The sequence below is a fragment of the Lampetra planeri genome, chromosome 12 (assembly GCF_965212315.1).
Source record: "Lampetra planeri chromosome 12, kcLamPlan1.2.h2, whole genome shotgun sequence".
In the NCBI taxonomy this organism is placed as follows: Eukaryota; Metazoa; Chordata; class Hyperoartia; order Petromyzontiformes; family Petromyzontidae; genus Lampetra; species Lampetra planeri.
In genome coordinates this window covers 9,481,914-9,500,505 of record NC_136118.1, presented here as the reverse complement: position 1 = coordinate 9,500,505, position 18,592 = coordinate 9,481,914, and the positions used below count along the sequence as shown (strand labels likewise).

Below are 18,592 nucleotides of genomic sequence, written 5' to 3'. Positions count from 1 at the left end.
GGAAATGTTCGTACGTTTACACAAAGACAACGACCCGCCCCGTACATTATTTAACAGACTGTTGTGGGCAAGTGCTGTTAGCGAGCGCCTATGAAGGCCGGAACGGCACACGAGGGAGGGAGGGGTGGGTGGCCAACACCACCCCCTGCCGCCTTTGTCTATTTTTTTTAAGGCTGAGTCGACCAGGGGAAACCCGTGACCGGTTCAAATATTCGCCGCTTATTGCCAATGATCGGGAATTGAACCTCGAGTCGCCGGGTTCGTAGCACAGTTCGCTCGCAACCGCACTACCGCTACCCCACCCACACCACTGCCCCACCCAGACTGCTGATTTAATGTTTTGCGTTTGTTGCCATTCCCCAGCGCCTCCGATTAGCACGGTTGGCTACGTACGGTGCGAAAGAAGTTCGCGGCACATACGTACACGACACAAAAAAATAAACACGTGGGCCATTCCACGGCAACGGAATTACAAGCTCAATGCAGGCCATAGTAGACACGGTGATGAAATGAGCACTCGTACATTGTAACAACCGCCGCGGTGCAGGAACACGTAGAAACTAGCAGAGACCCAGATAACGCTTCTGTTCACTTTCGCGGTGGCCTTGATGTTTTGCACTAAGTTGTAATTCCGCTACCGTGAAATTGACCGCATACCGCACGCAACGCTGCTCTGTATTATTACATTCTGTACCACGTGTGTGTAGACATATATAAGATACATACACACGCATGTCTACACTCCATGCGTTTCCTGTGCGGTGCATACATGGACGAAAGGGTTAAACTGACGAACAATCGCTGACGCAGCAACGCATTGTCTTAGTGCAAGTATATATGTGTGCGTGTGCGTGCGTGCATATTGCTCATGAGGATTCCGCTTGCTGCTAATTCCGATATCGCTGCCGTACGAGAACGTACGCACGACGTAGCGTCTGTACTTGCGATTCTTGCAAATAATGTTGTGGCCATGGAGACGCACGAGACAGCAAGACAAACGTCAGCACGTCACATTTACGATCAGCCTCAATGTTGTTGATGAATGGACTTGAGTTGTTTGTTATTTGTGCGGATGCGCCACCGTTAACGCGGTCCACGCGAAGAGTAAACACGCCAGACCCGGACAAAGCTGTGATCGTGGCCGTAGGCAGGACGACCATGGGGTTACGGTATTTAATGCAATATCTTTTTTTTTTAAACGATACTTTTATTTAAAACTACATTCACGTGTCTTTGTACGCGCATTAAAAAAACACGGCATTTTTAAACAGAACGTAACCGTCGCACGTGTTCTCATTTTGTGCGTGTTTGAGGATGTTCCCGTGTGCACGGTATAGTGGTGGTGATGGTGGTGGTGGTGATGGTGGTGGTGGTGATGGTGGTGGTGATTGTGGTGGTGGTGATGGTGGTGGTGGTGGTGGTGGTGGTGATTGTGGTGGTGGTGGTGATTGTGGTGGTGTTGGTGGTGGTGGTGGTGATGATGGTGTTGGTGATGGTGATGATGATGGTGGTGGTGATGGTGGTGGTGATGGTGGTGGTGATGGTGGTGGTGATTGTGGTGGTGATTGTGGTGGTGGTGATGGTGTTGGTGGTGGTGATGATGATGGTGGTGGTGATGGTGGTGGTGATTGTGGTGGTGGTGATGGTGTTTGTGGTGTTGGTGGTGATTGTGGTGTTGGTGTTAGTGGTGGTGTTGGTGGTGATGTTGGCCATCCGTGTTATCCAGAGACGATGCCGAGGAGGAAGGCCGAGGCGAAACAAAATCGCTGAGCGGATCGACGCTTAAAACCAACAGAGTGGCCTTGTCGCTAACTGTAAACAACCGGTGGGCGCAACTTCTGACCTGCAAACCGGTTGCAAGACACGTCCACGTATCAATTCGGTTGCATGCAACTGCGTTGCCTTATAAGAGACGCGCTGCCTTGCCCATCATGCGTGCAACAGCTTCCGGCACGCCAGGCCCCGGTTTCAAAACCAGATTAATGAGCTAAACCGCCGTTCTACATTTTATTATTATGATGATGAGACGCACAAGTGAGAGCGTGTTACGGGCTAAACGCCTTTAATTTCCTCAGCGTAATTAGAGATACGTGTCGTCTCTCGTCGATAAATATTAATTTGGCGCCTCGTGCCTCTCATTATATATTAAAACGCGCATTTAATAAAACATATGCTTCATCTCGCGCAGTCGCTTTTATTTTTTTATGTATATTTTATAAATCGATATTGCAGTTACCAGATGTCGACAACACAGCTCGGCTGCATTATTAATGCACCGCGCCATTAGACAAATTATGGCTACCTGCCACCCCCCTTCACATCCCCCTATGCCCCCCCCCACCTCCTCCTCACAGCCCCCCCCCACCGCCTCCTCACAGCCCCCCCCCCACCTTCTCACAGCTCCTCCCCACTTCCTCACAGCTCCCCCCCCCCACCTCCTCACAGCTCCCCCCCACCGCCTCCTCACAGCCCCCCCCCCCACCTCCTCATATCCCCCCCCCACCTCCTCACAGCTCCCCCCCCCCCACCTCCTCATATCCCCCCCCACCTCCTCACAGGTCCCCCCACCGCCTCCTCACAGCCCCCCCCCCACCTCCTCACAGCTCCCCCCCACCTCCTCACAGCTCCCCCCACCGCCTCCTCACAGCCCCCCCCCTACCTCCTCACAGCTCCCCCCCACCTCCTCACAGCCCCCCCCCCCCACCTCCTCACAGCTCCCCCCCCCCCCACCTCCTCACAGCTCCCCCCACCGCCTCCTCACAGCCCCCCCCCCCCCACCTCTTCACAGCCCCCCCCCCACCACCTCTTCATAGCCCCCCCCCCCACCACCACGCTTCACACAACACTGAGATCCCCCCCACCCTCAGGAGCCTTTGGTCTCTTCCAAATCTGCCGCTGCATATCATTATTATTATAATTGTTGTTATCTATGGGACCTTTTGTGCCGGTATCCAAATGATGAGAACATATAGAACTGCTCAACCCGAGCTGTCAATGCTCTGATACGTTGCACTGTCCTTTGTGCTGTTCGCCTTTTGGCGTTCTCCGATCTGACACTGGTGGTGAGACAAGGCCAGGATGTCTCTGGTGTCGGCCAATCAGTTTCAAAGACGATGCCACGTATTAGCAGAGCGTGTTTTTGGTTCTTTCGGCAAAGTCGCGTAGAAGGGAAATAATAAAATAATAAAAATAAAACATAATACAAATTCTCACGACTTTCGATTGCAACACAAGCAATCATCATCAGGTGTGAAAACTACGGCAAGAAAATTTTAGCTGAAAAATTTAGCTGAAAATGTTCTTGCTGTCGTTTTCACACCTGATGACGATTGCTTGTGTTGCAATCGAAACGTCGTGAGAATTTTTATCATGTTTTATTTTTATTATTTTATTATTTCCCTTCTACGCGACTTTACCGAAAGAACCAAAATATTAGTCGCTGCAGTCACGAAAGCTTTAAATCGAAATTCAGAGCATGTTTGTTAGCATGTTTTGCCACAAGTACTCTGTGTGGTTAATGCACACGTGATGCCTTGCAAAATGTATCTATTTGGTGTTTGAACATATTAACCCCTATACGCTTTGGTTTTTTCGGTAATATACTTTACAGAAAAAACAAAGACTATGAATCCTTGCAGTCACGACAGCTTCAAATCTAGAATCTTAACACCTGTTGCATTGCCAGAAAGACGAAAGCACATTCTTAATATCTTTTTCATATCATTATTTTTATTAACGTATCATCAGCTCGCTACTTGAAAGCATGGGCAATAGACAAACGTACTGTAGGATATGCACCTCCGCACACCCCACTCCCACGTCAACGCTCCCCGCCTTCACCAACCCTCACTGACCAGCATGGTGAAGTATGGTCAAATAACTCCCACGACCAGCATGTTGTGGGGAGGCCTTCATCCAGCAGTGGATTGGCAAAGGGGCTGCACCTGTAGAAGTATATGCAATACAAGTATGTACATCTGTTTTACATTCGCGTCCATAATATACGTGGGTGGAAGATGTTGTGTGCGTGCATACGTATATGTGTATATATATATGCCATCTTGTGCATGTTTATTATAATACAGGGCAGCGAATGAATTTCTCTGGAAAAAAACCTGCCCCTTTTAAAAAGTGTCTTTGGACATCGTGTCTTGTGCGCCATGCCAGTCAAGCTGAAAAAGCCCCCCATCATTGAGTGAATACTTACAAACGGGCGATAAAACTGACGGGTACAACTATACAAAACCCATCGGCCTAGCTGCGACCGCGCGTACATCATAAATAATTGTTGAGCAAAATTATTGCGAATACAACTGACGAAATATATGGGGGGGGGGGGGGGCAACCAATCACGTGAGCGAGAAGCGTTTAAGAAAGGTTTCTCTACCATCGAGAGATACCGGGAGGGTCTTTTTGAATTTCCAATCACCATTCCGCTGGGCCTTTGTAAGACTAAGACAGGGCATTGCATATTGACGTAGTCATCGAAATGGCCTAAATTAAATTAAAAATAATCTATAAACAATTATACACGACTAAGTAATACGGTGCTAAAAATAACTGCACACCGAACGCAACCACTCGACAATCTCACCACCCCTCTGCCCCTTCTTTCAACATTGTTCCTCCTGCCGCTAGTACACAGATACCCGTGTGTGGGGTGGATACTATACAAGGTAGGTGAACAAAACGGTCACGGCAATGTGAAAGGAATTCACAAATATTAACGTACAATTAACAAAAAATTGATTTAATATTGGTCGCGAACTTTGCCACGCGAGCTCACCGTGTAATTGAGTAAATTTTGAATAAACTCGCGTTCACCAAGAGTTAAATATTAGCTTGGTTATATATTTTTAGTAATTATACCTCGAATAAAATATCGGCATCACCCTCCGGTATGTGTAAATGAATATGTCTGTGCATGTGTTCTGCTGCAAGGAATCCGTCTGTCTATAAAATATATATATATACGTAGTGTATGGTTCGATTACACAATTTCCGTTTTGTTTCCCTTTCAGATGAAAAAATACAATTATAAAAAAACACTCAAGGTGTAAATCACATTGTTATCTTGTATGTATGGATGTATGTTGAATTTCTATCGCACCGTTCGTAGCCAACCGTGAAAAATCGTGTATGACGCCAGACGAAAGTGTATCTGCTAGAACACGACCTTTACTCCAACACATTATCACATCTCACGCACCAACAAAGACAAAGATCCCCCGTGTAGCCTTAACAGACTATGGGGGCAAGTGCTGTTGGCGAGCACCTATGAAGGTCGGCACGTCACACGAGGTGGTGGGTGGCCTGCACCTCGCCCGGTCGCCTTTGTCTCCCCAGTGGCGATGTTGCTACCACGCACCAGGTTACTCATTTGAGGCCGAGTCGACCTAGGGGACGCCCAGGACCGGTGCAGATAATCGTCAACAGGTGTTGGCCGTGAAGCGGGAATCGAACTCGGGTCGCCGTGGTTATAGCACAGTGCACGTATCGCTACACGACCTCTTCACACGACCTCTTCACACGACCTCTTCACACGACCTCTTCACACGACCTCTTCACACGACCTCTTCACACGACCTCTTCACACGACCTCTTCACACGACCTCTTCACACGACCTCTTCACACGACCTCTTCACACGACCTCTTCGCACGACCTCTTCGCACGACCTCTTCGCACGACCTCTTCGCACGACCTCTTCGCACGACCTCTTCGCACGACCTCTTCGCACGACCTCTTCGCACGACCTCTTCGCACGACCTCTTCGCACGACCTCTTCGCACGACCTCTTCGCACGACCTCTTCGCACGACCTCTTCGCACGACCTCTTCGCACGACCTCTTCGCACGACCTCTTCGCACGACCTCTTCGCACGACCTCTTCGCACGACCTCTTCGCACGACCTCTTCGCACGACCTCTTCGCACGACCTCTTCGCACGACCTCTTCGCACGACCTCTTCGCACGACCTCTTCGCACGACCTCTTCGCACGACCTCTTCGCACGACCTCTTCGCACGACCTCTTCGCACGACCTCTTCGCACGACCTCTTCGCACGACCTCTTCGCACGACCTCTTCGCACGACCTCTTCGCACGACCTCTTCGCACGACCTCTTCGCACGACCTCTTCCGCACGACCTCTTCCGCACGACCTCTTCCGCACGACCTCTTCCGCACGACCTCTTCCGCACGACCTCTTCCGCACGACCTCTTCCGCACGACCTCTTCCGCACGACCTCTTCCGCACGACCTCTTCCGCACGACCTCTTCCGCACGACCTCTTCCGCACGACCTCTTCCGCACGACCTCTTCCGCACGACCTCTTCCGCACGACCTCTTCCGCACGACCTCTTCCGCACGACCTCTTCCGCACGACCTCTTCCGCACGACCTCTTCCGCACGACCTCTTCCGCACGACCTCTTCCGCACGACCTCTTCCGCACGACCTCTTCCGCACGACCTCTTCCGCACGACCTCTTCCGCACGACCTCTTCCGCACGACCTCTTCCGCACGACCTCTTCCGCACGACCTCTTCCGCACGACCTCTTCCGCACGACCTCTTCCGCACGACCTCTTCCGCACGACCTCTTCCGCACGACCTCTTCCGCACGACCTCTTCCGCACGACCTCTTCCGCACGACCTCCTCCGCACGACCTCCTCACACGACCTCCTCACACGACCTCCTCACACGACCTCCTCACACGACCTCCTCACACGACCTCCTCACACGACCTCCTCACACGACCTCCTCACACGACCTCCTCACACGACCTCCTCACACGACCTCTTCACACGACCTCTTCACACGACCTCCTCACACGACCTCCTCACACGACCTCCTCACACGACCTCCTCACACGACCTCCTCACACGACCTCCTCACACGACCTCCTCACACGACCTCCTCACACGACCTCCTCACACGACCTCCTCACACGACCTCCTCCGCACGACCTCCTCCGCACGACCTCCTCCGCACGACCTCCTCCGCACGACCTCTTCCGCACGACCTCTTCCGCACGACCTCTTCCGCACGACCTCTTCCGCACGACCTCTTCCGCACGACCTCTTCCGCACGACCTCTTCACACGACCTCTTCACACGACCTCCTCACACGACCTCCTCACACGACCTCCTCACACGACCTCTTCACACGACCTCTTCACACGACCTCTTCACACGACCTCTTCACACGACCTCTTCACACGACCTCTTCACACGACCTCTTCACACGACCTCTTCACACGACCTCTTCACACGACCTCTTCACACGACCTCTTCACACGACCTCTTCACACGACCTCTTCACACGACCTCTTCACACGACCTCTTCCGCACGACCTCTTCCGCACGACCTCTTCCGCACGACCTCTTCCGCACGACCTCTTCCGCACGACCTCTTCCGCACGACCTCCTCACACGACCTCTTCACACGACCTCTTCACACGACCTCTTCACACGACCTCTTCACACGACCTCTTCACACGACCTCTTCACACGACCTCTTCACACGACCTCTTCACACGACCTCTTCACACGACCTCTTCACACGACCTCTTCACACGACCTCTTCACACGACCTCTTCACACGACCTCTTCACACGACCTCTTCACACGACCTCTTCACACGACCTCTTCACACGACCTCTTCACACGACCTCTTCACACAACCTCTTACGCACGCACCGCCACCACCACCACCACCACCGTTCTAATGCGTCAGGGTTCTTCCCAACACCGTGCGCACGAATTGTCACGCCACACAACTTCCCTCCACCTCTTCATTAGAGAATCAATCAATAGAAACACAAACGCCGCTCACGCTTTCAACAAACGCCATCAACCCTGCCCTAGCCCAGGAAAAAAAAGATAAACCATATAAACACCTGCGCCAAAAACGGTAGCGTGGTGTTTGACGAGGAGGAGGTGGAAGGGGGGGGGAATCGCCACGCACTTGACACGACAATGATCTCATCAGAGGCGAGAGGTCATTTAGATCATTGACGCGGCGCTGCGGGCTGTTTCACGAAGCGAGATTCGATTCCCCATTAAACGGAGCAACCGCGAATAAACAGCGCGCAACGCAGCCGAGGCGTGTACACGCACACACAAAGACAACAAGTCCCCCCCCCCCCCCCGTGTAGCCTGTAACACACTGTTGTGCCGTGTCGGCATTCAACGGTGCTCCCTAACTGCCCTTTCCCCAACAGTCTATTAAGGCTACACGAGGGATCTTTGTCTTTGTTATATATATAGTGGGGAGCGGTGGCGCAGTGCGTTACTAACCCAGCCACCCGAGTTCGATTGCCGCTCAAGGCCACCAACATCAGTGACGATTATATGAACCGGTTCGGGGGCCAACACAAGGTCGACTCAGCCTCAAATAAGCACCGGACGTGAAATCTAAAGACATGGGGGCGGGCGTGGTCACGTCACTCCTCCGTTGCAGACGGTCTCAATCGGTCTCGATCGCTAACAGCACTTTCCCCAAAAATCTGTGTGGTGGATATTTGTCTTTGTGTGGTGCTCTCAATTCACTCGACGCCTGCAATCATTGCTGTGTATTATCTAATGCTCTATAGACGACCGTGGCTGAGCGGCCGATGTACATACTGCCGATGTTCCAGAAGTGCTAGAAATCGTGACATTAGAGCAAAGCATATTTTGCCTATGCTTACAGCTAAAAAAACTATTAAATCGATAATTTTTCTCATTCGGACCGGATCTTCATTGGTTCCAGAAATAATACCACGTCAACAGCGAACCCCTTCGGCAAATATAAATAAGCAATTATCGGTCCTGGCTGCTACTATTTCATAAATTCCCGAAGATTGATTGAATGCAGCGTCGTCATCGCAAACCTCGACTCAAACGACGACCGTCACGAATATCAGAATCGGAATATCGACTTATACTGGAGGAAATCCCGATTAGCTGCAAGGTTATTTATTTTTCACAGGTAGACACCATATCGCCAATAGCCGACGGTGCACGTGGCACGGATGGATACGCTCGGGCATGACCCCCCCCCCCCCCCCCGTGTATTATCATGGCCACACGATGGGGGGCGGGGGGGTTGTCGACCGGTAAACACGCGGGTCTGCGTGGAATTCTCCGATGACGTTAGGCTACGGCCAGGAAACGGAGTCTTCTGATCTCCTCCACGATGCAGCTTTGTGCGTTAAAGATAATGCTTTCATGAAACAACGAGAGAGAGGGGGGTGGTTCGTGGGGGGGTAGTTGATTGAAGCGTGTGTGGTCATGGGGACGCGCATACGCACGCGAAGAGAGCTTCACAGAAATGTGGACGTATGTACGTTGAACTTATTTCGCACCGGACTTAGCCAACCGTGCTAATCGGAGATGCGGCAAATATCATGCCGCCAGTAATCTCCCCCCCCTCTCTCCCTATCCTCCCTCACAATCGAATCCAACATCGCCTAGGCATTGTTGTCAATGTCCACCTGGGCGCGCGCGTCTCAATGTACCACACACACCGACATACACGGCCACACATATACATACACACACACACACGCAGATACATACACAGACACGCCTTCATATCAACATACATGTCTGTCTCCGCGGAAATCAGATTCAGAATTCATAGTCTCAACATATCACGGTCAAAAATACACGTGCGAACACACACAGATACACACACAGACACACACGCGCGCGCGAGCGCGATCCTGAATGGACATCGCCTTCAATACTTCCACTTTCATCAGAGGACTCGCGCGCGACAAAATCACACGCGCTAAAAAGCGGACACACAAAGGCTGAACAAACTGTTGTGGCTACGTGTCGTTGGGGAGCGCCTATTAGCGCTGCCAATGAACTGGAGGGAAGCGTCAGGAGCCAGCAGTCAACACGCCCGGGCGAATTTGTTTTCTTTTTAGGGTTTAAAAAAAAACATTTTTTTTCTTTCCAATGCGACAGCGGGATGTGATTTTCGACCGAGTTCACCGAGGGGAGGTCCACGCCCGGGTTTGTCGGGGTTTTCGAGTGCCGACTGGCCAACTCGTGCACGTTGCCTGCTGCTCGCGACCCACCACGGTCCGCCTTTCCAAATCTATCAATGTTCTTCGTTCGAATGCAAATCTAAGTCTTTACACGCTGCACTCGCCTGATGATTGGTAAACACGTCTTTCGTGTGCAGGTAGGGAGCTGGGGGGGGGGGGGTGGCCGCTTATCAATTTGCAGCAACGCTCTTCACGTCAGGTGGGCTACAAGTGTACAAAGACAAAGACTCCCCGTGTAGCCTTAACAGACTGTTGGGGCAGGTGCTGTTTGCGAGTAGCACCTATGGAGGGGCCGGCGCGGTACATGTACACACACGTGCACAAAGACATGTACACACACGTGCACAAAGACATGTACACACACACGATCTCTCTATCGTAATTTGAATCCGCAATCTCTCCGTCACAACGGACGGGATCGTGCACACGCATGTAAACACGCATGCAACACGCGTACAATACAGGTATTCACAAATGAAATTTCAATAAACGCCCGCCCGCCCGCCCGCGACGTCACTTGGAACGCGTGTAGCAATCATCATGCGCGTGCACACACGTGACCAATTGAAGGTATTTCAATGACGACCGATCAAGGTGAGAATTAGGCCCGTGGTCGAACTGCACTTTGGAGGAAGCCCGTACCCGTCCGTACCACTACAGCCGAGACCCTCAGCGCTATAGCCTCCAACACTCAACCCTGTAACCACGGCTGTAGCCCCCCCCCCGCCGGCTACAGCACGCACACACACGCCACACAAGCCACACACGCCACCTCACCTCCACTTGGTGCGCCGGTTCTGGAACCACGTCTTGACCTGGGCGTCCGTCATCTTGAGCGCCTTGGCGAGGGCTGCGCGCTCCGCGGACGCGAGGTACTTCTGGCGATGGAAGCGCTTCTCCAGCTCGCAGATCTGCAGCCGGGTGAAGGACGTGCGGGGTTTTTTGCGCTTGGGCGGCGTGCGGTTCTGGTACGGGTGGCCGATGCGCCGCTGGACGGTGAAGGGAGCCAGGGCGGCTGTCGTGGTGGTCGAGGAGAAGGAGGAGGGGGTGTGAGCAGGAGAGAGAAGGGAGAGGACGTCGGGTTATGGAGGTGTCCCTCTTCGAACGCGGAGGAGAAGCGCCGAGGTGGTTTGCGTCTCGGAAATAAGCGCGGCGGGCGGCTGGGGGCGGGGGGACGCGAGGAAGAACAAAGGAAGGACGGAGGAAGGACCGGGGAAAGATGGGGAGAGGATCGAGGAAGGGCATTCGAAGGACGTGGGGGTTGGGACCAGGAGAAGCAGGACAAAAGGCAAGGCCGTGGAAGGGTTTGTGGGGGGGGGGGGACCGGCGAAACGAGAGGGGATTCATTCACGCGGTAAAGCGTCGTGGAATCGTTGAACAGCGACGGTGAAAACGCGACATCAACTGCAGGCGGAGGGCCATTCGCACAGCGGCCCAGAGTTGTTTGTTGTTCACGCGGCGCCGGATAATTGTCGGTCAATTGACTAATTAAACTGTCACACGAGAACGTGTTTGCACGCAGCTCGTCTCGACGAGCGACCGAGGCGCAGCAATGACCGATGACCGAGAACTCCCCAACTTTGTTTTCGCCGGCAGTCGAACGCGTGCGTTAAGGCGAAACGGCGAGCCGTGGGGTCCCACGCGCGCGTCGTAGACAGCCGAACGCTGCCGCTGCTGCTGCTGCCCGTGTCGAGGTTACATAATGCCCAGTTGATGGCCGTGACTGACGGGCGAGGTGACCCATTTAAATGATAGTGACGTTCGGGAAGTGGTCATAACGTTTGTCGTTCGGCAAGAATGTGTTGTGGAGTTGTACGCTTGGAACGAGGACGGGGGGTGGTGGGGTGAAACATCGTAAAATCATTTTGTTTCTTATTCGGCGCCTCCAATATGTTTCCATCGGGAGATTGATTTGTTGCACGCGTAGCGCCAGGGACGAGTCTGCAGTTCTACATCGCGTCAAGTCTCGCGTGCTATACACTTACAAATACACCACCAACCGCCGCCACGGTCAGCGTGCCAAGCAATTCGCCTGAAGTGGAATGTGATGGAAAGTGGGCCAACCCTGCAACTGGTTGTGTGTAAATGGATATGCAATAAATGTATTTATCATGACTACGACTGGGCTCGGCTTGACTTTAGTTGCCCCTTTCCTTACATGTACACACAAAATCCTACCCCAGTGGTACTCCTGTGTACGTTGTGCCAATTGCACAGACACACACACACGGACTTCACACATTAGTAGGCCTGGCTGTTTTGTTCAAACGTAAATAAGAATGCACAGAGACCCCCCGTGTAGCCTTAACAGAGCTTTGGTGCAAAAGTTGTCAGCGAGCACTTCTGAAGGCCAGCTCCGCACACGAGGGGGTAAGGTGGCCAGCACCATGGCACGGCCGCCTTTGTCTTCCCAATGGTTATGTTTTACGCACCGCACCAGGCGGTCATTTGAGGCCGAGTCGAGTTAGGGGAGGCCCAGGACAGGTCCAGATAACCGTTATTGGTGTTGACCGTGAGCAGGAATCGAACTCGAGTCGCCGGGGTTCGTAACGTAGCGCGATAACCGCTATACAAACGTAAGAAAAAAAAATCCCCGTATAGCCTCAACATACTATTTGGGGCAAGTGCTGCAAGCGAGCACCTACCCACACCACCACCACCGCACACACATAAATCCCATCGTGTAAAATATTCCTGTGCAGTTTACTTTTGTAAATAAAACGCAACCTCTCTAAATGTTAAAAGCAGCATCGATTTCATTGCGCGCCATAGTTATTACATAGGCCGCATCCCCGCATCAATATGCGCTCTCCTTTGCTAAATTACAAGCGCGAGTTGTTATTTTCGTACGCATCACGACCCCGCTGGTGTCGCCTTCGTCGCATGGATGCGCCACGCTGCTTGCGTTTGCTGCCGACGGCACAACGTGTACCAGTGGCGAAGAGTCGAGCCGATACGCGGGCCAATAATTAAGCGATCGCCTCCTCTCCCTTACGTTACGGGGAAAGAAAAAGAATATGCCCCTCGAGTGCCCGATAATAGGTTGAACGTGGGCACGAGTAATTGGTCGACGGTTTACGTATGTTTTGTTGAACTTTTTTTGCACCGTTCGTAGCCAACCGTTCTAAATAGAGGTGAGCGCAAAAGTGCCGTGGCGAGCGGCCTTAATAATAATGAATAAACACGGAACACACGACTGCAGACCGCAAGCAACGCTATTCAACGTCCAAGTGGAGATTGTACATCGTGTTGGGCCTAAATGCTGGCAGGTGTGTGCTATGGTGCGGTGAGTGTAGTAAAACATCGCCACGAGGGAGACAAAGGCGGCCGGGCGTGGTGCTGGCCACCTACCCCCTCGTGTGCCGTCTCGGCCTTCATAGAAGCTCTCGCTCCTAGTCTGTTGAGGCTATGGTGGGGAATCTTTGTCTTTGTATATATACATACACATAGTATACACGCAGTATATATATACCTACCATTAAAAAGCTGTCTACAATACTGCAGTCAATAGTAGTGGAATGTATTCATTGCAATACTTAACAATTGGACCGAACTTGTCTTGCGTGTGGGGTGGGGGGGGGTACTGATAACCTCACCACCCCCTCGTGCGCCGTGCGGCCTTCACAGGCGCTGATACACGTACTCACTAACCGTACTTGCCTCGTACGCTTGTGTGGGCTACACAGGGGAACTTTGTCTTTGTTACATCACAGCATCGTGAGCCGTGGCGACGGCTTTGGTGAGGCTTTCATCCAGTATTGGGTTGACCCATGGCTGATGATGATGATCTGTGTGGGTCGACTCCCCCTCAAATAAGAACACCGCCACTAGGGAGACAAAGGCGGCCGAGCTTGGTGCTGGCCATCCACCTCCGCGTATGCAGTGTCCGCCTTTATAGGTGCTCGCTAACAGCACTTGCCCCAACAGTATGTGAAGGCTATACGGGGGATCTGTCTTTGTGTGTGATAATTGTGTATATGCAGACGACTTTTCCCAAGTGACGTGCTTGTTAGGTGCCGTGTACAATGTAGCCACAGTGAATGTGAGTTGTGTACAGAGTTGTACAATTTGTGCCAGGGTCGCTTCTGAAATAAAAGCCATTTAGCTCAGCGAGATAAAAAAAAATGTTCTTTAGTACTGTGGTTAGTTAGTACGACACGGGCATCTTCACGGGCCACGTATATCTATCTATCTATTGTGTTGAGCAAGAGATATGGATTTGTGTTGATACGTGTGGTGCAGATTGAGTATTCCCACTCGTTCGAGTTTACGTCAATTTTCCAAAATTAATAAGAACATTGTCGCAATACAAAATAAGAATAATAATTTCGTGGATTACTCGGCATTACGCAGTGATTTATTAAACAAATTTAAAAAATCCAGTTTTCTATAACATTGCGCGTAATGTGTGCCTGGTGGAATGCCTTCGACGCATTATTCCGTTTTGCATTTAACTTTTTACACCTTGCACAATAAACGCATTACATTGCAGCCGCTGCATCTATGGTGTTTATATGCACAGCGCTTTTGCCAATCGACAGTAGGGTGTAATTGACCATACTTTACCACGTTGGGTTTGTGATGTGTATTTGACCATACTTCACCACGCCGGTCACGCTAAATATTAGGGCCCTATGATGAAATAGTTAACACGAATTGCACGCAAAAATCTAACATTGCATTACGCGCAATGCTCGTATCAATAAAGCTCGCGTAAATACAAACATATGTACGCGTCCAAGGGTTATATTCGTCGTCATTAAAAATGCATGGATTTTATTTTACGATGCGCGAGCTACACCGCTCCGTATTAATATAGCGAGCGGCTCCTTATTAAGTCGCTCTACAATTTACGCTTCTGCGTGGTCTTAAGACCCACACCGCGTACGGCACCTGGGATAATCCCATGCAATGTATTTGCCTGTTTGTGAAATACAAATTAATTCATTTGCGTAAAGCCCGTCCGAGCAGCTCGTTGTTCGGGCTCGCGGATTGGAACTCATCAATGAACAAAATTTGCATAACACGCGTTAATTAAGCGAGGACGACGCCTATAAAATTCGATATTCTAATTAAATTATACATTAATGACGACTAAAAACTTACGTCATGACGCAGCTCACGTTGGTTTTCGTGAGACTCAGTGGTGAGGCCTCTACCCGAGTGCATTAGTGTGAATGTTACCAATCAACAGTGTTCGTAGCCAATCACACTGGATGCAAATGAATGTCACGCATGCACACACAGCTCTCACAAACACCCACGCGCGTTCATCTCACACAACCACCCAGCCCTCCAACGTCTGCCTTGCCTTTCAAAACAAAAGAACCATTACAAATAAAACATGGTGGCAATGTACAGATGCACTGCTCTAATTATGATGATGATGATGATGATGCGGATCATGCTAATAACGATGAAGATTTACTGCGCTGCCCGGCACGTAGACGCTTTAGCAACTCGGTTGGCAGAATCACCTGTCAGCCGGTCCTTGGCGAAGCGTCTGCTGCTCTCCATCCACGGGAAACTCATCGCGTTCAGATTGCTCATGTTGCTCATGGGAGTCACCCCGGGCATGGGGGCCATGCCCGCGCCCATCGAGGGTCCGTGCACCCCGGGGGGCGGCATGGGTCTGTGCGCGGGCACGCGGATCACCCCGCCGGGCCCCATCATCCCCCCGGCACCACCGCCCGAGCAGCCGTGAGGGCCGCCGGCAGCCGCGGCCGCAGCCGCCGCAGCCGCCGCTGCCGCCATGTTCACATTCATGCTCATGTTGACATTGTAGGATCCCGTGAACGTGGGCACGCCGCAGGGAGGCACTCCCCCGCCGCCGCCTGCTCCTCCGCCCGCACCTCCGCAGCTCCCCGAGATCCCACCGCCTCCTCCTCCGCCTCCTCCACCTCCGCCGTAGCCGTTGTAGGGAGGGCCCATGCAGGCGCTGTAAGCCCCGCTGCCTTGGAGGTGGTAGTCCGAGTCGGAGAGGCGGCCTCCGGCCATCAGGTAGCCGCCCTGGTCGCTGCTGTTGAGGATCTGGTCGATTCCGAAGCTGATAGGTTCATGTCCGCCCCCGTGGTGATGCGTCTGTGCAACCACGGGGTTGCCGCCCGTGTGGTCCATGTCTGCCCGACTGCCTTGTCCGACTCGTGTGCGTTTGCCTGCGAGTCTGCTCGCGAGTCTCGTCTGTATGCCTGCGGCTCCGCCTGCGTGTGAGCGCGCAACCGCGCGCGAGACCCCAGGAAGGGCGAGCCGACCCGGTAGGACTCGTGCCTGCTCGCGATTTCTTCGGCCGCTCCGCGTCCGATCACGACTGCCGCAACTACCGCCGCTGCTACGACTGCCGCTATCGAGAGTTAGATTGCGAATTCGTCTTCCGTCAGTCCGAATCCTCTCTTCGCCGCGTTGAAGTGCAGCGGACGAGACGAATGCGCCTGATGAGGATCGATGTCCTGCACGACGAGAAGGCGCGCATCAGTCAGAGGAGGAAGGCGACGAAGAAGAAGAAGAGGACGAAGGAGCAGCGGCAAACGAAGCGAGAGAAGGAGGAGGAGGAGCGCGAAGTGAGCGCGGCGCCTCGGCTCCGGTGTCCGCACTCGGATGCCGAACGCGAGTGCGTAAAGCAAAGCGCCCTTCAGGAGCCATCATTGGCCCGGGGGCGGGGGGTTCGGGTGCGGGAGTTGGGGGGAGGGCGGCGGGGGGGGGGCGAACTAATAGGAGGGAGGGAGGGAGAGGGAGGGTTGTTGGTTTAGGCCGGGGTTGATTGGGAGGATTGGTGACGAGGTGGGAGGGGTTGATTGGGAGGATGAGGAGGGTTGCGGGTAGAGGTTAGGAGGGAGGGAAGGCTGGCGGGGGTGTTGGGGGGGTGGTGGTGGTTTGGGTTCTGTTCTCGCGCTGTGCACGGGCCCCGTTGCCCTGGCCGGAGTCCTCCTCGCGCGATGTGCATCATGCACGACGCGGGTGATTTTCGCGTCTCGTTCGTGAAGTGCGGTGGTGGTGGGGTGGGGGACGAACAATGCCCGGGCTCAGACGCGCGGTGTTGCGATGATTTTCAGTCGATGCCGCCGCCTCCGCTACGCGGGCTGCCCGCCTGTTTGTGTTCACTCCCAGGTGACTCCTCGCCGCGTCTCGCGTGAAGAATCGTCGTCGGTGAACTGCGAATACCTTTTTTTTGGGAAATGCGATGGTGTATCGAGTGTGTCTGTGCGTGTGTGCAATGCATGCGCCGTTACCGGCCTTCATAGATGCTCGCTAAACAGCACTTGCCCCAACAGTCTGTTAAGGCTATAAGGGGGGGGGGTCTTTTGTCTTTGCGTTACACACGCGCTCACAGTCTCGCGTGCTCACTCAATCGCGGATTTGCTTGCATTCATTCTCTCTCTCTCACACACACACGTACCGACTAATACCCTCACTCAAGTTCACGCGCCGACTGATATACACATTCACGTGCAAAGACAAAGCTCCTCCGTATAGCATTGACAGGTAATTTGGGCAAGTGCTGTTAGCGAGCACCCATGAAGGCCGGCACGGCACACGAGGAGGTGGGTGGCCAGCACCACGCCCGACCGCTTTTGTCTCTCCAGTAGCGATGCTTACACACCACGCCAGGTACTTATTTTAGGCTGAGTCGACCTACACTAACGCAACTCGCATATACACGTGCTCACACACACACACATTCACAAATACATACTCGCATACACACACTCTCACCTACTCGCTCATACACGCTCATTCACAACACACAGTCGCTCATAATTACACACGCTGGGTCACTCACAAGCACTCGCACGTAGACACTCACCCGTGAACATTTCACACACGTGTACTCGTGTGTAAACACACACTCACTCGTGTGTACACACACACACGCACACACATGCACCTACACACGCACACACTCACCTACACACGCACACACTCACCTACGCACACACACGCACACACTCACTTACGCACACACACGCACACACTCACCTACGCACACACACGCACACGCTCACCTACGCACACACACGCACACACTCACCTACGCACACACACACATACACGCACCTACACACACACACGCACACACATGCACCTACACACGCACACACTCACCTACGCACACACACACACATACACGCACCTACACACACACACGCACACACATGCACCTACACACGCACACACTCACCTACGCACACACACGCACACACACACATACACGCACCTACACACACACACGCACACACTCACCTACACACACGCACACACTCAGCTACGCACACACACGCACACGCTCACCTACGCACACACACGCCCACACGCACCTACACACACACGCACACACGCGCACACACTCACCTACGCACCTACACACGCACACACTCACCTACGCATACTCGCTGCCGACTCAAAAAGAGCCGCGTGTAAGACTTATCTAACCCCAGAAATGCACACACGTTGTTCGAACTCATTTTGAGATCAATCATAACAAAAAATACTTTAAAATGTAAAATGTGTATACTGTAAATGCATAGATAATGTCCACACGTCGTGTTCGTTGCTGTGT

General features: G+C 52.7%; 1 protein-coding gene across 1 annotated transcript in view; it reads right to left on the bottom strand.

The window, feature by feature from the left end:
- Positions 1-16,695, bottom strand: part of LOC144721637 (T-cell leukemia homeobox protein 1-like) — a 33,711-nt gene extending 17,016 nt beyond the window's left edge. Inside the window, exons 1-2 of the mRNA XM_078599440.1 lie at positions 15,516-16,695; positions 10,816-11,053 (exon numbers count right to left, since the gene is read on the bottom strand). Coding sequence (XP_078455566.1) covers positions 10,816-11,053; positions 15,516-16,155 — 878 coding nt within the window. The 5' untranslated portion in view covers positions 16,156-16,695. The remainder of the gene's footprint in view (positions 1-10,815; positions 11,054-15,515) is intronic.
- Positions 16,696-18,592: the final 1,897 nt, after the last annotated feature.